Source organism: Centropristis striata, chromosome 13 (genome assembly GCF_030273125.1).
Source record: "Centropristis striata isolate RG_2023a ecotype Rhode Island chromosome 13, C.striata_1.0, whole genome shotgun sequence".
In the NCBI taxonomy this organism is placed as follows: domain Eukaryota; kingdom Metazoa; phylum Chordata; class Actinopteri; order Perciformes; family Serranidae; genus Centropristis; species Centropristis striata.
In genome coordinates this window covers 4,643,560-4,667,478 of record NC_081529.1, presented here as the reverse complement: position 1 = coordinate 4,667,478, position 23,919 = coordinate 4,643,560, and the positions used below count along the sequence as shown (strand labels likewise).

At 41.2% G+C, this 23,919-nt stretch overlaps 1 protein-coding gene across 1 annotated transcript in view; it reads right to left on the bottom strand.

Moving 5' to 3' along the window:
• Positions 1 to 394: 394 nt before the first annotated feature.
• The window catches only part of grin2aa (glutamate receptor, ionotropic, N-methyl D-aspartate 2A, a), a 206,997-nt gene continuing 183,472 nt past the window's right edge, over positions 395 to 23,919 (bottom strand). Inside the window, exons 11-15 of the mRNA XM_059348942.1 lie at positions 23,065 to 23,225; positions 16,462 to 16,551; positions 14,101 to 14,198; positions 8,946 to 9,184; positions 395 to 5,365 (exon numbers count right to left, since the gene is read on the bottom strand). Of these exons, the coding sequence (XP_059204925.1) occupies positions 3,401 to 5,365; positions 8,946 to 9,184; positions 14,101 to 14,198; positions 16,462 to 16,551; positions 23,065 to 23,225 (2,553 nt within the window). The 3' untranslated portion in view covers positions 395 to 3,400. The remainder of the gene's footprint in view (positions 5,366 to 8,945; positions 9,185 to 14,100; positions 14,199 to 16,461; positions 16,552 to 23,064; positions 23,226 to 23,919) is intronic.

Below are 23,919 nucleotides of genomic sequence, written 5' to 3'. Positions count from 1 at the left end.
CAGCAGCAGCATCTTCATCGTGTTAAACATAGATAATTTTTTTCTCTCAAATATGTATATACTCACACCTGGTTACAACGCATTAGTGATCATAACATCATAACAAAAATAACAAACAAAAAAAATAAACATAAAACATTAAAATTGTTACATCTGGGGTTGCATGCCATCACCTCATTATTTATCATTAAATGTAATTAAAATACATTTTTGTCATTAAAAAGAGCAGGGTTGTCATCACAAGGGTGTGTCTGAGTGTGTGTGTGTGTGTGTGTGTGTGTGTGTGTGTGTTTGTGTGTGTGTGTGTTTTTGAACATAAAACAGCATCAGTTTACATGACAGTTCTGTAAAAGTAGAACAAATCGAACAAATCATCATGAGTTCATAAAACGCGAGGGTGCCGTTTGATATTTTTTTTTTACATGTGCATATTGTTCACTTGTCAGCTCACGCAAGCAGCATGTGGAGATAAATATGATAATAATAATAAATATGCAGATAAGATGCAAAAAAAGACAAATGTTGCTCGTCAAGTCAACATTAGGTAAGCTGATTGGGAAGCAAGGAGAGGTTCACTGCAGTATTCCAAGAGTACAAAAGGGCAATATGACCGTGGTTGTGAAAGATGGAGCTTCAATTGAAACACAGTGGCTTATGCAGTCGACTGCCGTTAAAAACCATGTAGAGAAAAGAGAGATTCCTGTTTGAGTATTCCGTAGAAGGGTAGCTTTTCAGAATTCGGACGTTCAAGTAACGTCCTCCATTCTGTTAAGGGTGCTCAGGAGCAACACACTCCCCTTGACTGAGCAAAGTGATCTAAGCCCCCTACCGCCATCCCTCCTTCTCCTCCTCTTCTTCTCTCTTTACTTGGGTTGCATGAGCTCGGGCAAAGAGCTGAGCTGGAAGACCTAGGACTGGTAAACATCGAAAAGGAGAAAAGTTTGATTCTGCTTTTGTGGCCGCTTAGAAATCACGTTGTTGTTTTTCTTTTCTTTTTTTTTCTTTTTTTTCGTATTTTTTTTTCTACAAAAAAAATCTACGCCGCGTCCTGTTCTGTTGCTACGGTTGAAGCTCCCCCAAAACGCACAGAATCATCCTGAGGTATTTTATTTGATACAATTTGGCTTTGTGAATCCAATCAATCAAGCAAATCAATCAGTCAGTTAAACATGGTTACATGGTTTTTCTTCTGACTGTACATTTGTACAGTGTAATGCTACAAAAAAAGAAAAGAAAGCGTTTTCGTGGGCACGCGTGTACATGGAAGAATGTGCATGTGCAAGTCTTTTTCTGCTAAGTGTTATCAAAAAGAACAAACAAACAAATGCATAAACAATCAGTTTAGGAACAAAATGTTCAAGCTTACCCGAGTTCTGCCATGCACACACACAACTTACTCCACACTATGATGGATACATGATTGATGAGCACATAACAATGGAGCCTCCTCGGCTCCACCCCTCTCCGTCTTGCCCCGCCCGCCCCATCCCACATCCCAACCCAAACAACACTATGAAGGTAAACAAGGGATCCATCTCAAGTAGTCTTCAGATCCTCAAGAGCCCTGGTTGACGGTGGATCAACACTTATTGATGATCAATAATTGTTAACCCAATCCTCAGTTAGACTGTGGTGGTTAGATACCGTATAGCTCTGCTACTGCTGTACCAACCAACCAACCAAAGTTCAATTTTACAAAAACTAAAAGAAATAAGGTGAAGTTCTATCCAACACTCTAGTGATGTGTCATATGTATCGAGGAAGGGAAGAAGGAAGGAGGAAAGAAGGAAGTGTTTTTTTTGTTGTTTTTATAGCTAATACCCTGTTTCTCAGTGGCAGGGAGGTCAAAAGACAAAATCACATCAACGCCCACCCCCTCCCCAAGTCAGACAAGGTGGTGGTGGACACAGTTGTCATTTCATCCTTTTCCCATCCCTTGTTTATATCCTCTTTGCTCTCTTCCCTTCCACCATTCTCTTGCTCTTTTTGCAGCGAGAGCCACAGCATGACACTGATTTACTAAGCACAAAGGTCAAGGATAAAGGTTTCGATTGTACAAGTATCCATCCACCAAATCTGGCAAGACACAGTCCCTTTTTCAAAAAACATGTAAAATATGTGTCTGAGAGTGTATTTGTGTGTATTTTGTCTTCTCTGACACAGAAAGAAAAATCAACACATGCAAAATAATCTACTACTCTTGATGGTATTTTTCAGAAAGCTATGCTTTTTTAAAAGCAAATGTGGGAGAGAAGTTTTAAAAACTAATGGCTATTGTGCTACCAAATAAGCAAACACTAAAATCCTACATAGGGGGATCCGGATGCCAGAATCCCTAATAAATCTTATAGTTTAATAGAATAAAAAAGCAATACTTTGCAATTATTTTTCTATGTGCAGAGCCGTAAATGAAATGCCCATCAATTGCCTCAGGTTTCCCTGCTTGTGTGTCCTTTTCTATCAGTCATTTTGTCAGTTTATCTTTTTTATCTGTCAGTCTGTAAACATTATTCATTGATAGCACCTACATTACTCTCAGCTTCTCATCACTATCTTGTCCCTTAGCATGGGCTTTACATAGAAAACCAAGCACACGGCTAACTTACTGCCAAAAACTACTGGAGGCTCCTCTCTGTGCCATTTAGCCGCTCATCTCCCTTCTCCCTCTCTCTCCGCTTGCACTGCCAGGTGTCTCGGTGGCCATATTTGTCAGAGTAACAAGCAGCAGACCGTTGGACTAGCTCACTGTGACGCCTCTGCCCTCCTGGGACGCCTCCATGTCTGGCCGCGACATCAAACGTGCCCATCTGGTCTCTCTGTCAGGCCTCTTCTCCTCAACTAGAGAGCTGCAAGCTTGACAGTGGAGGTGGAAAGGAAAAAGGGGAGGAGGAGGGGTTGAAAGAGAGGTTATCTCCTCTCTCTCTCTAACTCCCTCTCCTATAATTTCTCCCATCCTCCTCACCACTTCCTCACACATTTCAATCACAAATCAACTGCCTCCTTCCCAACAACGCCTGTAGGAGTCCTCCTTTACTGAAACATAGGCCTTCTCTGTCCCACTAATGGGACTATGCCATTTCCTAAACCTTATTTAAACATACGGGGTTAATGATTCCCCTCCCCTTTACACCAGGACACCTTATGGCAGCGTGCTGGCCATGCAGCCAACTCATTGGTACATGGCAGAGAATGGACAAAAATGATGATATCATCTGCAAAGAGAGTAGTAGTAGTACCGTCATACCCAAGTGGGCACGAGTTCTTTTGGATTACAATGTCGAAGAGAAGAAGAAAATCGTAGTGTGGCTATGGCATCCCTTTGTGGATAACATAGTTGATAAATTATAATACAAACCCAGAGAGCAGTAAGGAGGAGAGAACACATTATTTTAAATGTCAACTAAACATCTGACTCCAGACTGGGGATTTTTTTATACACCCGTCTATTGCTGAACTGGGCTGAGTTTAGGACGCCACGTGGGGCCGGGTATGCACTAGTCTTATTGGCTGAGTAAGGCATCACATGCTCTTTATTGTACATGTCATTAGCTATCCGCCCGTCCCGTGAGCAGTATGAAGTGGTGGATTTAACGGAAGAGCGGAGATTGTTCGCATCGTTGCGTGTTTTGACGGGGGCCGCTCCGACGACCGCTGCAGGCGAGGCCACCGCCAGCTGTTTGTAAATATCAGAGGAGCTACGCCCGTGGACCAGTCTGCTGCTGGAGTCGTCCCTCAGCGAGTGGCTGAGGAAAGGGTTATCCGAGCCATGGGCCGGGTACAGGGACTTGCTCCTCTTGCTCTCCTCCAGGTTGTGGTTAAACAGCATTGATTTGGACCCGGTGCCAAACAGTCTGCCGGAGTAGGGACGCATGCCAAAGAGGTTCGCGTAGTGCGAGTCAGATGCAGAGTCCAAGAAGCGATCCTTCTCCTTGAGGCTGACGCTGCGCGCAGGTCGGCCAAGGTCAACATCCTTGGGCTTTTCTAGCATGATGTTGTCAAAGGAGTGCTGACGACTCAGCCTCAATCGGTTTCTCTTTTGAACATGCGGCCCATCCGTCTGCGGCCAATACAGACCAAACATTTCGTCTGGTTGCTGCTGCTGTTGGTGGTGCAAGGTGGGACTGACCAAGGGGTCTGCAAGGAGCTGGTCCTCGCTAATGTCATACAGATTGGCTGTGTGGAGGCATGCTTCACACCGATTATAGGGTGAGCGAGTGGCAGAAGCTGCAGCAGGTACAGTAGGATTGTACGCACTTCCTGGCGGGTAGCTAGCAGTCACTTTGGACAAGCAGGAACGGCAGTGTGTCTGTTTGTAGCGATCAATGGTTTCATGTGGGGACAGGGCAATGTTTTTCTCTTTCAGGCTGTAGTGTTTAGAGTAAGCTGGGTCAGGTAGAAGATCTGAGTCAGGGTGATGCAAAGGCGAGGAGTTCAGATGAATGATGGGCTGCTCACACTTCCTATAGTTGTCACTGTGGTCGGAGTAGATCTCGGGATAATCCAAATCATCGGCAGCAAGGCCGCGACTCTCGCGGTAGTGAATGGGGTCTGAGTGCAGGCTCAGCTCTCGGTCAGAGTCGATGGTGTAAATTTTCTCTCCTCCTCCTCCTCTCCCGGTTTGGTTGGGTACGCCGGTGACCTGCTTAGTCTTTAAGTAGGACAGCTCCACCTCACTGCAGTCCCTTGGGTATTTTGACGTCACCGATCTTTTTTTTAAGTTGTCCTTGGGCTTCAGGTGCTTGTTGTTTTCTGGGTCCTTGTAGGAGGCTGCCCTGCTGGAACAGTCGGAGATGTCAGAGTGGGCTGCGTCCTCAGGGAGGTAGCGCTGTGTCTTCATCGACATTCGTGGGTCCGGCATCAGCATGTCGGGCATTGGAGGGGGCCCAGGAGGCACAGAACGAAGCGTGTCCACTGACTTCTTCCACAGCGTCCGGGGCGGCTTGGCGTTGGTCTGGACGGAGTCAGCACTCACAGCCACTTCTACTGTGTTTGGATTGGCGTCATTCAGGGTCAGAGGATGCTGGCCTCCCTGGAAGATGTAGTTGTTAAGGTGGTCTTTGTGGCGGTTAGCAAGATAAGACTGCAGGTCACCAGTGTCTCCATAGATCATGTCTTTGGGAGCATAGCTTCGGTTGTCAGCATAAATAAAGTTGCCCTTCTCTGCCATCATGTCCATGATCATGGGACCAGCCGAGTGCATGAACTCACGTTTGGGTGAATTCATGTGGGAGCCACCCAGGTTAGACATGTTGGTCATCTGTTTGGCCGATTTAATGAGTTTTAGCATTTTGTCCTGGGGGCTAAAGTCAAGATCTGACTTTTTCTTCATGTCAATGTGGACTCCATGAATGCAACTCCAGATTCCCTGCATAGAGACATGTGGATGAACACATGGAAAGGAGGAGGGAAAGGCGGAAAAGTAAATAATAAATGAGGAAGGGACAAAACATTAGTGGAAGAAGGAAGGGGACAATATGGAAAAAAGAAAGAATCAAACATGAAGAGGGATGGAGAGAGAAATGGAGAGACAAAGATAATCATTATTACTTATCTACTTAGGCCAAACATTTATGTTTGTATGCTTTATTGAAATGATTATGGGGAACTTCTGTAACCTGAACACTATTTTATATTTTATGAGTCTAAGTGAGTAATGGGGACAGCAATTTTTGAAACTGCTCCAGCATTGAGTGAGAGCGTTATAACCAGTAGCCGCGAAACGAGCTGCAAGGGCAATTGCGCAGCTTCAGTGTAACGTTGCGCGCGCTTCAAGTGCTTGCTTTTGCTACTAACAGGCTCAGATTGTTTAACAAGTGACTGGAAAGGACCCTACAAAGAAATATAATGTTTTCTTTACCTTTGCAATCGATGCGGCCCGAATTTTATTGTGTCTGACCAAGCCTCAGTCTGAAAGCTGAACATTGGGCAGGTCCCACTCCTTACAACATAGTCATTTTTCAGGCATAGTGTCACAGCAGTAACAGGAACACCACCAGTCTCCTGAGTTTTGTGACCTTGAAGCAGCTGGTTCACCCTCCTCTGACAGTTGCCCATCTCTCTCTCTCCTCATCAACTCAGTCTGCCCGTATACTGATAATGGTCATCTCACCAAAATATTCAGCCATGACTTTGATAACAGCTGCACTTTCTGTACTTTGGAGCACTTACAGCTCTCACTCTCATATAGCTGTCTTCTGGCAACACGTCACCTCTCACGAGATTTCAGAAAGAGACGGCTCCTCTCCTCCTTCACCTTAGATTCCGTAACGTAATGTTGTCAGATAGTAATGATACAATCGGAGCCTTCAGTCAGTGGCACTTTTAGTGGATGCAACTACACACTGAAGCTGCACAATTGCCCTTGCAGCCAAGTATCTCGTTCGATACTGGACCAATTTAAAAAATTGTTGTCCCCATTAGTCACTTAGACACAAAAACATGGGAAAATAGGATCCATGTTGAAAAATACATTAGCTCCTCTTTAAATTGGTAGTGAGTCAGCAAATCACACCACATTACCCCAACACTCTTTTATCACCATTAACACAAACTTGTAGCACCATATTACATTAGACTTTCTTTCACTTTGTTCAGTTTATGAACAAAATCGCACTGAACCTCTCAGAGAAGATGGGATTTCACTTAGTTTTGGCATATATTATCTAAAGAGGACACGGGACAAAATGTGCTGCAATGCAATGGGACACGTCTTTCTGCAACCCCATCAATTTAACAGTTTGCAAAAAAGCGCCAGTGTCCCACAGTTCGTAGAATTCATCCAAAAATAATAACCTGAATCAACAATGACCTGAAAATATGAGAAAATGGTTATAATATCTCTCATAAAACCCTATGCCCCAAGCCTCGCTTAGAGGCGCTTCAGGGGTGACATTTTTTGAGAGAAAACAACAGTAAAAAGGAGAAATTAACATCACTACAGCTGTGAAAGAGGTTAATAAAGCCAGTCTTTTTATATGGACTAATATAATGCCTAACAGTAATGTCATAGAGCTCTCATTTTACAGTTCAAAGAACAAAGGCAATTTTCCTAACTGAGGCCATTTGCCAGCTCACAAATACATCCTTAAAAAGCATTTATCACGTTAACAAATTCAAAGTGCTTTTTGGTTCAGCAGACATTTTGTGGAGCTTATCAACACAAGTTAGGCCATTAAGGACGTCTTTCGCCCTAAATCACTCTTGAGAATGGCTTTGAAATAACGTCTTTTTCAAGAACCTCACTTTATCTTCTCTAAAAGTTTCAGTCTCCTCGCTACCCCCCTCTGTTAACTTTGAAAACAGAGTCGCACTGCCTCCGTAACAGTGCAGAGACACTGCAGTGCTTTTAGGGATTCACGTCCATGTCTTCTGTTCTCACACACAACAAGGGAGAATGCTGACCTTTCAACAGAATGAGAGAGAATAGATTGATTTAGCGTGGGCTGCCGTGATTTCACCCAAAAACATGCTGCAATTAGGATCTATTTTCGTCGATATCCAGGGCTGCCTCGTGATCCCCCCTCCCGTCTCCTTCCCCATCCTCCTTTGTGCTGCCTCCCCTCCTCCCCCCTTGTTTCACTTGGTTTCTTAGTTTAGCAGCAGCTCTCTTTCTCTGCATGTGTGTGTGTTGCTCTGCTCCCTTATGCTGCTGATAGAAAACAGAACTAAGATAGGCCTGTCTGACCCCAATAATGCAGCATTAACCCCGAGTATAGTGGCAGTGCTTCGTTGCACCGTATAGCCTTGAACGCGACCAGTCTCACCACTCCGGGCCAGATATTCACACAGCCACCAACTCACCAGTGAATACATTAAACGGCTGACTATTGAGCCAAATTTAATGGGACACTTTATCCTAAAATCAAAAACACACATTTTTCCTCTTACCTGTAGTGCTATTTCTCAGTCTAGATTGTTTTGGTGTGAGTTGGAGATAACGTCTGTAGAGATGTCTGCCTTCTCCCCAATATAAGGAAACTAAATGGCACTTGACAGACCTTGATGTGAGCAGTTTCATGTAGGAACTATCCTTGAAAGAAAATAGTTCCTACATGAAACTGCTCACAACAAGGTCTGTGGATTATCATGACTAATCGGGTCATGGTTTCTGGAAAGAGATATTGCTGTTGAGCAGAGATGGGGGAAAAAATCGATACAGCATAGTATCGCGATATTTTGCATGGAGATATTATATCGATTCATGGCCACCAAGTATAGATATTTAGTGTTTATTTAGTGTTTGTATTTTTGCAGTTTTTCGGAAAATACTGAAGAAGTTGTCGAAATAACAATGCAAAGTTAGGCTTTTTTTAATGCTTCAATCTCAAAAATTCAGAGCAGTGAAGCTTAAAGTTGAGGAAAGTTTGATAAAAAATGCTGCAGTTGTTGTCGTTCATACATGTTTGACATCAGTTCAGTTCAGTTTGACTGAATACTTTGTTGGTCAGTCTGTGGGTTTGACTCTCATTGTGGAGAAATAAAAGGACTGAAGTGAGATGAATAGACTGAGAATTTTTCACTTATTTGAAAATACAATTATTGATTGATATTCATTTTGCGGACACAAAATGCAGGTTAATAGTTAAATCGCAATACTCATCATATCGCAAAATGCTTAAAATTGCAATAATATCGTATCGTGACTCAAGTATGGGGATAAAATCGTATCATAGGGCCTCTGCTGATTCCCACCTCCATTGTTGAGTGTTTCAAATGTTTTTTTCTTTGAGCAAGTGTGCTCTTGTTCCATTATATTCTAAAGACGGCAGCTGATATCTCCACCACTTCTGATTTTGGGCTGTCTCTTTAAGACTGTTGTTTTAAGTCTTCCTTGTTTTTTGTGAAAGCTATAGCAAGTTTTAGTTCTTCCATTCACCCAAAAGAATGCTTGTGGAACAAGCCTGTACATGTTAACATACACCTCTTAGAAACAGAGCAGTCCTTACCCGACTGATGGAGAAAAGAAGACCAGGCTTGCCGGTGCAGACCCCAGTGAAGCAGTATCTGAGCCTCCAGTAGAAGAGATGCTCGGAGACAAAGGTGATGAGGGAGAGTCCCATGGCTGTGGCCAGCATGTAGAAGACCCCGGCCATGTTGTCCACATCCAGCTGGCTGGACATCACCTCGTTCTTCTCGTTGTGGCAGATTCCTGTCAGCCACTGGGCTTCTAGTTCCTCCATTTCACCTGAAAAGCAAAAGAACATAGATAGGCTCAAATCCTTCACTAAATGGCTCACTGAGTTCTGAAAATCCTCAACCAATGGATTCTGAGGGTAGATATGAGTTTAACCCTCTGCACTCTGGGCAGTTTAAGGGCATTTTTTTGCTGCTATCACAGTGGATTCATTTTTAAGTCCTGAACCTCCATTGAAACAGTACAACTATGCCTAGATGCAGCTCAAATATATATTTTAAAATATGTATAAAAAATATGTATAAAAAATTGAATCTTTATATACATAATTTTTATGATGTGATGTGTTAGCAATACTGGAAGAAAATGGGGCTCCACATACTACCCATACTGAACTATTTCCATTTTTAACCTCTAACCTAACTCTCTACTTACTGCCTGCAGTTTTACTTATTTTTGTCAGGTGACTGGGTTAGAAAAATGTTAAATTAGACATGTAGAATAAAGTGATTTTGATAGCAAATCACTATTTTAAGTCTAGATTTGGTTATTTTTCCTGAAGTGTTTCTGGCAATGATAAATGGTGTAATTTTGTCATTTTTTTGTAATAAAACATGTCTTTCGAAGGTGCTAGTGGGTTGTGGGGTTCAGGGGATTATACCATGTTACCACAGAGAGACATAGATTAACACTTTAAATTACTACTGAAGTTATCATGCATGTACGTGAAAACAAACAGCTGTGAAATGTAATTTGGCTTAAATAAATTATTGGTAATATATAAATATATATATTATAATTCCTTTTTCATTTGAAAGCAGGTGTGAAGTATTACATGGTATTCTAAATTGTATTTTAGTTGTTTTTAACTAACTGGGAGATTGGTGTTGTTTAAAATACATTTCTTTGGGCATCACCAGCCACTGGGCTTCCAGTCCCCTCCATGTTGCCTGATAGGGCAAAGAGATTGTTTCTTTAGTGTTAATGAAAGAAAGGTAGAAAGCAACAAAGACCTTATCTTTTCTCATCCCTCACTCTGCTCCCTTCCCTCAGTGCCCCCTCCCTCGCTGGCTTCCTCTGTGACATTTGGCGCGTGGCTAATCCAATCTGTGTCATTCAGGGCTGGATAACTAAGGCTGCTAGTGGGGAAAGACAAATATCATGGTGGTGTTCAGCTAGATGTCTTAAGGGTGCAGACTTGCTAAAACATAATTAAACCTTTTGGACGATTGAGGAGAGTTGATCCTGTTAGATTCACAAATACACTAATAGATCTTTTTAATATGACATGCTTGTAATTGTCCACACAAGAGAATAAAGATAAATGAGGTCTTTAGGTATCAACAGGTCACTTTTTAAAAAAACCGAGTGCATTCAAGGGAAAAGCTTCGGGAAGCTGCGACTGTCTGCACCGTTTCTCTGACTCCTGAGGGGGGAACTGTTGCTGAAATTCAAATTTTGTTCTCTCTTCAGCAGTCAGACGGCTCAAGCAATAGTCTGGTGTCCAGTCAGTTGGAACACAGGAACACAAGTCTCTACAAGTCTAATCCACACTTTCAGGGCTTTTAAAAAAATGTTTGAGCTTGAAGCATCCGAGACTGGGAAAAAAGAAAAAGAAAACATATATTTTAAGTGCAGTAAGAAAACTTTTTTGCAGTTCTGTCATGCCCATTACATTATTATGAATCACAAACACGAAATCCATTGGCTAAATGTACTTTTCTTCAGAATGCTTATCTGCACTTTGAAGAACCTGTACCTCATAAATGGCTGAGAACAAACAGTTCCAGACTGGAGGATATTTAGGTCTGACAGATTACAATCTTGCTACGTTGTCAAAACCTATGACTTTGAATTATTGCAGTCGCTCAAAGATGGGTACATTTGATCAGGATTGTGCCAACTGAACATTAGGATTAAACAATTCCATACATACAGGAACTTCAGAAAAAACTACTGTATTCCCATCATATGTAAATGTCATAACTCTTGAATTTAACCCTTAAAGAAAAAGTGTGACCTGCAGTTGGCTTATACATGTCTATGCCAGACAGAAATAGAATCAGTAGAGCACACATTTTTATACAAATCTACAGTGCTAGATAGTTGGAGTGGCGGACATTTTTAAAATAAACTGTTGTCATTACATTGGTTTGTGGACTGCTACTTAGAAGCTTCAAGTTCATTCTTTTGGCCGTCACCGTCTTGGTTTATGGTCAATGTTGGATTTTGCAACCAGTACATGAACAGAACCAGGCAGCAACCTCCAGGTCTGAGCAGGGAGGCAAAACAGGAAGTGCCTTAAGCTGCATTCTACGGAAAATTCCAGCAGGGGGCGCTGATGAAGGTTGCAGAAGCATTTGGGTCCATCCATTTCAATACAAAATGAGAAAACTTCTCACTTGATTTATTACCTCAGAAGTTATTTTCAGGACAACGTTATGGTCTCTATAGCTAGTAAAAAATCTTCTTCATGACAAGATGATTATAATCGTGTAAACAATGGCCCCATTTAGAAGAAAATAGAAGATAAAGAACTGATGATTTGGGGCGTGGCTACCTTTGATTGACAGGTCACTAACAAACCCAGCTGTCATCAGAAGAGAAGCAGAACAAAGCGTATCCACAGCAACGTGACAATAAAGTAAAAAAAAAAAGGATGTTTCCCGGTTCCAGCTTTGACCCTTTCAAACTGTGTTTTCACTTAATTACATTTAATTTAAACATATTGTTCATTAAAAATGTCTTGTTCAGCGTTTGGTTGGACTAACAGACACTCCAAGGAGTCACTGTTCATTTTTATAGGTAAGTAACGTACATATTGTTTTTTCCAGTTAATTCTCCACTTAATGCTAACATGAATTAGCAGCAGCTTCTCTCAGTCAGGTTGAGGTGTAGAGAGGCTGTAGTCAGTGATCAGATCCCTCTCCTCCTCCACAGTCCAAATATGGTCTGCTCCCCGTTTCCGAAAACAAGATGGCGACACAAGATGGCGACACAAGATGGCGACGAGTGTAAAGCTGAACTCAACGCCTCAAATGGGAAGTCCAAAAAACCAATGGATGACGTCACGGTGACTACGTCAATTATTTATATACAGTCTATGAGCAGAACAAATCGAAGGTTGGAATTATCCAACGTCATCAGCTAATGCTAGCGCTAGCTTTGTTAGCAAGGACAATCATTCTTCTAAATGAACAGCAGACTCCTGAGAGTGTCTTTTAGTCCAACAGAACAGTGAACGAGACATTTTTAGGCGAACAAACGAACAAAGAAACTTCACACTTGATGAAGTGATAGCACACTTTGAAAGGGTGAAAGTTCTAAGGTGAAAACAGTAAACTGTGGTCGTGACTTGACAATCATTAGGTAACCACACCCTAAAGTCTACAATGCTTTATCATCTGTTTTACTATAATTAGACCATCATTCACAAAATGAACATCATGCTGTATTGAAAAGACTTGAGACTAGTGATTGAGACCATAAAATCATTATGAGAAGGTTTACTGAGGTAATAAATCAAGTGAGAAGTAGGATCGTATTTCTATTGACTTTCATGCAAACTAACTTCTTTTTGCAGCCAATGGTGTCATCCCCTGCTGTCTATAACAAAGAAAGGAGGTTGGATTGGGCTCACTGCTCCTCCCAGAGGTTGCCTCTTTTCATTTTGAACTAGTCAAAAAACAATGGCAACAGTGTCCATTCTACTCTTACTCTATTTCTATGTTGCCATCCATGTGTTTCCAGACAGACTGTTTTGTCTCTGTCTGTCTGTTTGTTCTTCACCTTCCTCCACTCTACCCTGAACACATCTTCCCTGTGTCTTCTCTCTGTCCGTGAAAAGCCATATGCTCTCCACCCACATTGTGTCTATCTGATCAAGTAGCATCTGCCAAGACACAGAGTCACTGTCATCTATCAAGGACCTGCCCTCCTCTCACTCCCCATCTCTCTCTCTCTACCTGACACACAGTCTTTCCTTGTCTTCCTCTCGTACCCTGCCTCGTCCTCTCTTTGACCTCTTTCCGGCCTCTGTATTTCTATCTCTTTCACCACTTTCTCCATCAATCTGTACCCTCTCACTTTTCCTCTGTGACACACTCTCTTTGCAGTTATTTTATCCATTTCCTCTCTTCTCACCTCTCTTTTCCCCTTCATGACTATTATCTCTACTTTTTTACCACAACAGTGAAGTTAATAACATGGTGCAAAGACAATACAGATTTTTAAACAGCCTCATTTGCATTGGATGACTCTGTTGAAACGCTACAAGTGTAAAAAAGATTGGATGGGATTATTAAAAAGGGAGAATAATACTAAGCAAAACAAAAACACTGAAGCAGATGTTTTTCAAAAATTATCCAGCCATGAAATATGATGGAGTGCGGCCTGTTTGCTCTGCAGCCCTGATAAGATTTGGTTAGAGAGGATTATTGTGACACCAATGTTCATTTAATCAACTTCAGTGCACTTAATGTGAGTGGCTGTGTGAACACTTGCATCAGCAAAATGCTTTCGATGTAAAATGTAAATGAATCTGTCACTAAAAGCTCAGGCTGTCTCGCTTTCTCCCTGTTTTGCAGTTGGAAATTGTTTATGTAAGAACTTCTGAAGCTACTGTAATAAAGGAATGTGGTGATTCAGATTCAGAGTAATGCTTACACACACACACACACACACGCAGATCTGGTGCTGCAGAAAGGAATATATTAGAATAACTTACACACTCTGCCCTCTGTTTAGAGCAGCCTTTTGTGTCCAGAATAACATCAAAGGACTATTTATACTTCACTGCTTTCCCTTTGTGCTGTCAGCAGACAAGGCAGTAGAGATGAGCGTGTGTGTATGTGTGTGTGTGTGCATGGCTTACAATGCTGGCAAGGAACAATGTAACCTTTTGCCTTCATGGATAGTGTCATGCACTTTGAATGTGTACGAGAACGCCTTGCGAGTGTGTTTCTCACCATCTCCGATGATGGCGAGGATTGCCAGATCCACCTGTCGTTTCCAGTAGGAGCCTTTCTGCAGAGCAATGCCGTAACCAGTGGTAGCAAAGATGTACCTGAACACAAGCACGTCCACACGCACACACACACAGAGAACACATATTTTAACCTTTAAACAAATACTCTCACCTTTATTCCTCCAGATGGTGTCACTGTGATTAAAAATATCTTTAAGGAGATACCTCATGCATAATGATGCATATAAATGTCATGGAGTGGAAGTTTAAGGACACAGATATGCAATCAGAATCACTAAAACATTTGGTTGGACCCGTAATCACGCAGTTTGCATTTTTTTCTCTCAGGTCTATCTTATAACAATGCTGCCCCATATGTACATTGACACACTGCTGGCCCCTTTGATCATTCCTGCCGTACATACTGGCCTTGAAGAGATCCCTTCTTAAAGCAATTTCAGTGTTCAGTCGCTTTAAAAATGGATCTCTTTGCAGCCAGTGTGGAGAGCAGAAACAACTGACAATGACCAATAATACTTACAATGTACATATGGGCATGTGAGTGTTGTTTTAAGACAGCATTTTTAAAAATGTATAACCCATTCATCTTTCTTATTTATTTACACAATCATAACCCTTATATATACAATCAGTGTGTCTCGTATTCAACCACTTTTGTCAAATCATATATTTGGATTTAACACAATCCATATATTTGGATTTAACACCTGAAGTCAGTGGTCTGGGGACCAGAAACTCCCTGGAGTTTGTGGGCAGCAGCTCCGAACCATAAAAAGTTTGGCACATAACCCTTTGGAAAATTATGATTTGTGTTATGCAAGTTGACACTTCACAAGAGCTGGCTCACAGTTTAATTCACACACTATAAAAAGGAAGTAGTTCATGTTCATCACTCAAAATTTTGAATTTTGTGTTGACTGTCCCAAGAAAAAATAATTAGATAACACTATTTTTCCAAATGTTTTCACTCCATAAGTTGTTTCAAATTTTGACCAATAAAGCTGTCATTCACACTTGTTTTTTTCAGACAGACTGGGCTTATCTAAAATTGTGAGATTTCTTTCTTTAGAAAGTTAAGGTCAAAGTCTGTTCACCTGTCTAATCTGGTTTCCCAACTGTGAAAGTGATGTTTACCGTAGCACCTGACTCCTGGTTGGGTAGAGGGAAACAGATATCGACAGGGGTACAGACTTCAACACAACACCGCCATGCCAGGTGCTGTTAATCCTTGGGTGCCATATCATACAGTGTGAGAGCATCATTAACCGTCTCTCGAGGCGTTATTATGGATAGTCAAGTGGCTATCAAACCCAGGGCCGTGGGATTGGTGGGAATTGGTGGGAATAAAGTTAAGGTTGTTGATCGGTTGGTTATTTAGCAACACTAACGTCTAATGGGTGACAGTAACTTTAGGGTTAGGGTTAATTTATAATTATGCAAGGTCTCATGTAAGTTTAATTGTAGCTAATAAACAACTTCTTATGAATGCTATGGTCCTGTTTGCTGTTTCTTCCAAGACTGTCTGGTAAAAATTCCCCTTGAGCACTGCAGCAAAGACTCTCCCTCCCATTGACACCTGTTGACTGTCTGCTGCTGTCCAGGGGTCTAGGAATGTTGTCTCCATAGCAACCGCTATGTTATCGCTTTTTGTCATTCCGGCGAGCTGAGACAGGACTGATTAGGTACTGGTCTAAGGTGGGTCTCAGGCTCACACACTCAAACTTCCACATGGAGGACGTAAGGCACCACGCTGACAAATCATCTTGCTGCAGGGCGGGACTTGTTCGGAACTGCAGTGCAATCCATAATAACGCTCATGAGAGTTAATGAGGCTCGTGTTAACGTACCGATTGCAAACTGATATGTTCAGTTCACCAAAACACACTCAATAAACGTGCTTTGTTATTTTTACTCTCCAACCTGTGAATTAGTGAGCTTTAGAGGAGCTGGGAAACAAATGTTGTTACCTTTGGACAGAGGCAGGCTAGCTGTTTCCCCCTGTTTTCAGTCTTTGTGCTAAGCTAAGTTAGCCGGCTGCTGGTGGTAGCTTCATACTTACTGTACAGACATGAGGATGGTCAATGTTCTCATTCAACTCTCAGCAAAAAGCAAATAAGCATATTTCCCAAAATGTTGAACTTTTACTTTATATGTGATGGAACAGAACTCAATAAATAAGCATTTTCAAAAATCCACGTGGCTTGTACTTGCATGTATTTGTGCATTATAACCACAAACAAACCCTTGACAAACTTTACACAATGGTTTGGACCAGAGAATGGCGGGATCAGACCATGAAGTGGAGACAAGTGTCTTTTTAAAGAATCAAAGCTTTGGTTACCCGCTGCCAATGGTCACCAGCTTACATCCCTCATCTCTGCCGGCCATATAGTTCAACACTGCAGCATCATAGATGAAGGCATCCAGTTTCCTGCAAAGGAGGAGAAAAAAGAACAGAGGAAAGAGACAGAAGAAAAAACAGACAGAGGGAGGGGATGAAGATGCATGAGGGGTTTCAATGTTTTTTTTGTTTTTTTTTAAAGAGAGTGAGTGAGAAGTGCACAGGAGGAGACAGAAAGCAGAAGAGGGGCTTATTTTTCAGAATTGTGTTGTTTGCGGATCAATTCTAAAGTGTTAAATCATCTCCAATAGGAGTGCAATCCAAGCGTAACCAAGCACACAGAGGACACAGTGGGGAGTGGCTGCGGTTCAATACAGCACGCTTCACTGATGATAGGACCTTGGAGGCACATGGACGACCTAAACAAACTTTAGACAGACACAAACATTTACACTGTTTCTCTCTCTCTGCCTTCGTCCACACAAACACGTAAATAAGCAGGTTGCGAAGTGGAGCGTACAAACGAACAGATCCCAGACTGACATTTTCAACTGATGCCATCACTAACCGCTGCTCTCTCACTCTCTCAGCGCCCGCTAACACTCACACACACTTTGACACATACATATATACACACACACAGCGAGCCCTGCTAATAGTGCAGTGACTGGCTGGCATTTACTGAATGTCAGATCCAGCCCTCTAACGGAGGCTCACAGCCGATAGTTCAGCTGTGTAATTAGCTTAACCCAGCACTGGCTCCATCCACACGCAGGCTGTGTCCAAACATGTAGGAAACCAGGCGTGTGTGTGTGTGTGTGTGTGTGTGTGTGTGTGTGTGTGTGGACACTTCAGTATGAGTGTAACTGTGCAGATGTGGCTGCGCACTGGTGAGCTTGGATTTGTGCGTGCATGTTTGTAGACGATAGCCAGACATACTGTGGCTCTTAATGGCTTGGAGGGGGATTCAGCCATCACAATCTGTCACACCTTTATTTTGGTGAATAAAATGCAGCAGCACAGAATTTCTTGCCATTTTCCATTTACCGTTACCTTTGAATACAATCTGTAGCACAGCAAAATGACCATTTAGTGTGACTCTGAATCGTGTTTTACACCACTACAGGGAGCCTCTTCAGAGCAGGACATGACCTGTCAGTTGAACTCCAGTATGTATAGCAACTGGACCTCAAAGGAAAAATTTACACTGAACTACATTATGAATCCCAATTCAAAATGACTTCACAGATTTTTTTCAAGTTTTCATGATGTGATCGTTTGTCCACATGGAAACTTTTCACAGAGTTGAAAGTTGAGACACAAGTCATGTTTCCATTAACACATTTCTTAGCGCATTTAGAAGATTTGCAGATTTGACAAAAGCTTGATTGAACTTTTGAAAATGTGCATAAAAGTTTTTACGCTTGATTGAGGTTTTGTCTTTTTCAAAAAATAGTAAATATGTTTAATGGTATCTCTGATTTAGTTCTGATTTAGCAACCATTTAACCCTCATGACTGATCAGCTGTTGGTCTGCCGGTGAAGACGAGCTGACAGGAAAGAGCAATTAAAAGTTGCTCAGTCAAATCCAATTCCTGAAGACTTCTCCCCATTTTCTGGAGAGGTGGCCAAAGTTGTCCAATTAGCAACTTCTTTTTGTTGTTTTTTCTTTTTCTATCTCTTCTTCTTCTACTGTTTACTGATGGATTAGCCTACAGCAATAATTTACAGCCATCTTTTGACCAAAGTACCTTAATGCAGCTTTGTTTATTCACTTTAAACCATTGGATGGAAACATCCATAATTTGCATTTTATTTAATGTGACATTTCAAAATTTGCTTCAACTTTAATGGAAACATGGCTAATGTGTATAAATACATATATATATAAATGAAAGGAAAAGACTATTTCATGCCTAAAACAGACCCAGGTTTGAATCTGGCCACAGGTCCCTTTGCTGCATGTCTTCCCCTCTGTCTCCTCCTGCCATTCTCTCTGTCACTATCTAATAAAGCATGAAAATGCCTAAAGAAATAATCTTTAAAATTCAGTTTCTGTTAAATCATGCAAGGCTGTATTCAGACTGACAACACCACTGCATCATAAAAACACAAAGGGGACGGGCTTTTGTAGCTACCAGAGACGAAATTAAATTCTCATAAATCTCGAAAAAGACACAAAAACGTCACCACAATAGTCAAAACTAATCTGTGGCTCTGCATCCACATTTGCATGTTAAAAAAAGAAACAGCACAGTACCATGCGAAACACAACACCAGGTATTCCACCTCGAGCCTTTGTCCTAAAAAAATATGTTCCCATACAACAGAGATTGTGTTGAGTGTTGGAGATACTGGACGTAGAGATGTTCACCTTCTCTAGAATACAATGGAATTAGATGGCACTCAGCTTGGTGGTTAAAGCAGCAAAAAACTCAACATTTATGTCTCTTTCGAGAAATCATGACCCTGTTACTCAAGATAACAGACCTTGTTGAGAGCAGCTTCATGTAGGAACTATTTTCTTTCTTGTATAATTCCTACGTGAAACTGCTCACAACAAGGCCTGTGGATTATCTTGAGTAAACCGGTCATGATTTCTGTAAAGAAACACTGCTGCTGAGTGTTTCAAATCTGTTACATCAGCCCTTTGCACCAATATCGCCAACACTCTGCAACTGTCACCCTTTTACACAACAAGGTGGGGTGGGCACCTTTATCTGTGAGATGAGATATGCATTGGTTTCTTTTCATCTATAAAGTCTTGATAGGCAACATGCCACCATACCTCAGCACTTTATTAAACTAGCCACAGTTATTACTGCTTAATGTTCCCCGGACAAATACTGAATTTGGAAAAACTGCTTTCACTTTTTCATCTGCATCTACCTGGAACATCTTACAACGTACACTCAACCTCAACACAAGTGTTACTATGGGCTAATTTAAAACTATGATTACCAATTGCTCCACTTTTACTGTAACTGTTTTTAATGGTTTGAAATGAAATAAACTCTCACCGAAACAATCTAGACTAATAAATAATACGACAGGTACGCAAAAAAATCAGCATTTTCCTTTAACCCTCCTGTTATGTTCGTTTCTCAGGAATAGTAATAATAATGTTCATGGGACAGTTTGACCCGGAGCATGTTAAATTATTCAAAAAGTCAGAAACTAAAAAATCCCAATAAACATTGTTTTATTTCATTACTCACTGAATTACTAACACAGATCATGGTTCAATGAGGATAAGTGTCCAATCACTCGATTTTCATAAAAAATTGCATGTTAAAACATTTTGCACATTGGAAAGACCTACTGTAAAATACAACAGTTTTACATGACATTGATTTTTTTCAAATTTTATTTTACATTTTTAATTTTTTTCTTTTCATAAAAAATACTTTTAACCTTTTTTTTTTCTTTTTTTTTAGATTTTTTAACTTTGAAATGGGTTAATTTGCAACAGAACAGGAGGGTTAATAACATTCACAGTAGGTTTAGGCACCAGATTCATTAGGCAATGAAACTACTTGGCTAGGTTCAGTAAAAAATTGAGGTTTGGCTTAAAATGAATACCTTTGTTATGTATATAATGTAACATTGACATTTGACACAAAACTGCAGTCTCCTGGGTGTTTTTTGGACCCATCCATCACCCTGACCTCCTCCATGTGTGGACACCTGCAGTCTTTGCTTAGTGATACAAGCAGACAAGTGAAAATATGTCCGTCTGAACCTAACTGACAAAGCAGTTTACTTGCATGGGAACATTAGCTTGAGGAGAGCAGTTTGCTTATCTGCAGTGTGCTGTTGCATGTATGTGACTTTTTTCACTGGAGTGTGTTGCTTTTTTCCTGCCAGTGCCCTTTGTATGAGCATCCCACTGTGCCAACACAGAGGTTACACTGAAAATGAATAAAAATGTTGTGTTTCTGCAGTTTTTGTATCAGTGGGCACTGCTGCATGCTTGCATCGTGCAATATTTTTGCACCAGATGTGAATGCAACAGTGTCAACAAATATTTCTCATTCATTCACTTATAAAATATTCTAAACCTGGCTGGTACTGTGAGTAATTTAAGCCCCCAAATGTAATCAAATCAATCCAACTCCCCGGTGTATAGTTTTGGTTCTTGTGGCTGTAACAGATTTTTGCGTGTAAAGCCTGTCAGCATTATGTGTGATCACAGCTAATCCAGCCATCGAGCCTCAAACAGCTGAACGCCGCGGTGTTGCTCATCTGCTAATACCACCGAATAGAATTATCAATGAGGGTATTACAGGCTGCACACACCTGCAGCTAGCTCTGTGTGTACCCATACACATGAGCGTGTTTGTTTTTATTTCTAAGTATTTTGCTTGTGTGCATATGGTATTAGATTACTGTGGTATGTATATTTATTTATGTGTGTGTGTGTGTGTGTTTACCTCTGTGCTGTATGTTAATTCAACAACACAGGCGAGAGCATTAAAGATGCAGGAGTGGTTTAACCTTTCTTTACGTGTTTACATCCAGTTTATTTATGACTTATGGATAAGAGAGAATGAACTAAAGACATATCTGCATAAAAATCACGGAGCATGAATTACATTCTAATATTTCTTGCGTCTTTTTTTCCATCTCTGCTCTCTCTCTCTGTGAGGCAGCCCGTCCTTCGATCTAAGAACTCTGATTGGATCCCACCCCATGACCATTAACCAATCAGAAATAACTTCTTGTCATATCACCTCATCAACCTTTTGTCCTTTACCAGGTTCTCTCCACCATTTCCAGCCATCTCTCCATTCCTTAATGTCCCTTACCTCCCCTCCTTTTCCCGTCCCCTTCCCCTTCCCTCTCTTCTCCTCAATTTCTCCTTCTTTTCCCTTTCCATTGCCCTTTCTTTTTCATTCCATTACCACTTTCTTCTCTCCAAGTCTCTTGGCCCTTTCCTCCTGCCCTCCACACTTCCCTCATTTCCTCCAATCAGGCATTTTGCCCTTGGCCCCCTACCCCGCCTCCTTTCCTCCTTCTCCCCTGTGATGGTATGATGAGAGTCACCCCTCTGCCTCTGCTCCTCCTTTCCTTCTCACAGCCCTTACCTCCACTTTTCCATCCATCCAGCCCCTAATGGTTCCACTCTTTCAATCTGTCCTTGGTGTTGAGCCCCTTTTGCTCTCACACACACACACACACACACACACACACACACACACACACACACACACACATAGTATGGAAGTATATTGACAACAAAAGATCTATAGAACATGAAACAAATAATGAGCGCTACTCAGTCTGCAAGTCAACATTTGAGAGAGCACAGGCACAGATTTGTAGGAACAGAATCAGGTTTGAGAGTCCAATCCCAGTCGAGCGCATGTTGATTTGTCTTTTAATATTCTCCAGCTGTTTTGGCAGCTTCTAAGCACTTTATATTGCAAGAAGTCGCTTGGCAACCATTTTTGATGAGCAAGCTGCAATGAGACACACCCAAATCCCAATGCCAGGGTGATTTATTTTTCAATGTTAAAGTCCATGTGGAGAAAAAAAACTATTTTCATAAACGACAGAGAGGATTTGAATTGATCGCTGCTCTTTAAAAACTGATTGGTGACCACGTGGCTACTAAGGGACTACATGTGATTTATATATTTTATGCCAATAAGCCTTTTAGTTTAACCGACAATTTCAATTCCAATTCTGGCAATCCAATCTGCAACCCTTATCACTGCCTAGTTTTTTCATTTTTTAGTTATTGTGAATGCGGCCATTTTGCTCAGAGGTGACAATGAGCCTCATTCTTAATGGTTCTAATGATTTTCACTGTTAGAATTTTTTAGCCTGCTGCCCTCGCGACCCGGTCCCGGATAAACAAATGAAAAACTGATACTTTGATGCTTAAATGCGGAAATCGTGACAGTAGTTGTGTTTTTTTTCAGCCCCATGTGCTGTCGGAAACCTGGGATTTTTAAGATAACACATACACTAAATACTGCTCTTTGTCTCTTTCTGCTGGTTTTATTTTAAAAGCAGAACTAAAGGTCTAACGGTATGAACCTTTACTTCCAGTTCAAACTCAATAGACTCTGCATGTGAGAATCTCTATCTCTAGATCAAACTACACCACGCCTCTTGCATGTTCAAATAATCAGTTTATTTATGTCTGCAAATCAAATTCTGCTCTTACAAATCCGTCCCTGTGCGTTCTTAAAAGTTGACTTGCAGAGTGAGCAGCGCTTGAATTCGTTTTGTGCTCTCTCAAATGTTTTGTCTTCAATACACTTCCATAACACACCACCACCAGTCCCATTGTAGAGACCAGTACTAAAAATAGCTCCTGCTGTTCCCAATGAGGAAGCCCATTCATCCCCAGTCTCAGAGGAGCTGTCACACACCGACAAAAACGCACACACATATACACACTGACACACGTGACAGCAAGCACACTCACAGACATGGAATTACACACATATTGATGTGCACACGTACACACACATACTAGAGCGTTTCTTAAGGTCGACAGCTGAATATTTTGCATTATTAAAATAGTATTTGATCACGGATCAGCAGAGGAATGCGCTTACTCGCAATCATGCACACACAGTGTTCCCTTACCCTGTTTTGAGGCTGACAAGTGCGTCCACGACTCCAGTTTGATGATATTTTACCATGTACTGGTGCATAGCAGGGTAGTTCTTCCTGATGTTCCTCTCTGTGGATCCGTTTGGAACTGTCCCGAAGCGGAACGGAGGCGAGTATGCGTACGGGTTCTGAAACTGTGGTGGAGGAAAGACAGAGAGGAGACAAGGAGAGAGGAAAACAGGGGTAAATAAACATAAACACAGATAGAAGCAGTAACTGACAAGATGTATTCCAAGAGTGTGTGTGTCTGTGTTTCTAACTGTGTACATGTGTAGGTGGGTGCAAGCACTAGATAGGTACCAGCTGGTACCCTATAGATACCTGTAATAATATAGATTATAGATTATATGGATTATCTAAACTTGTTTAGTTTATTGTGTGTACGTTTACGCAATGTGAGAACCAAGGTAATTATGGTATAATAGTTGCATAAAATACATTAAAAAGGTTCCCATTTTGCATAGGAAAAAAATGATTTATCTGCTGTAAATCAACAGTAATATGAAAGACTTTTCTTTACAGCGTTACAATCAAACTGTTGATTAAATGTTATGTACAGTACAATACAATAATGATGCATACAGACATAAAATGAAGCACACTGTTGAAAATATATGTTTTGACAATATTCCTTTTCAGTATTTCTCTATATTTTCAAAAATTCTAATGGAAATAAGTGTAGTGATATTTATACTCCACATTTGTGTGGTCAGATCTTCCATGTCCACTGTATATTTGTCTATTCCATTGTATTTACCACTGTGATCAACTTAATTAAAGCTTTAAATTTAACAAAAATACCTACAAACATCATGTTGTAGGCATAGA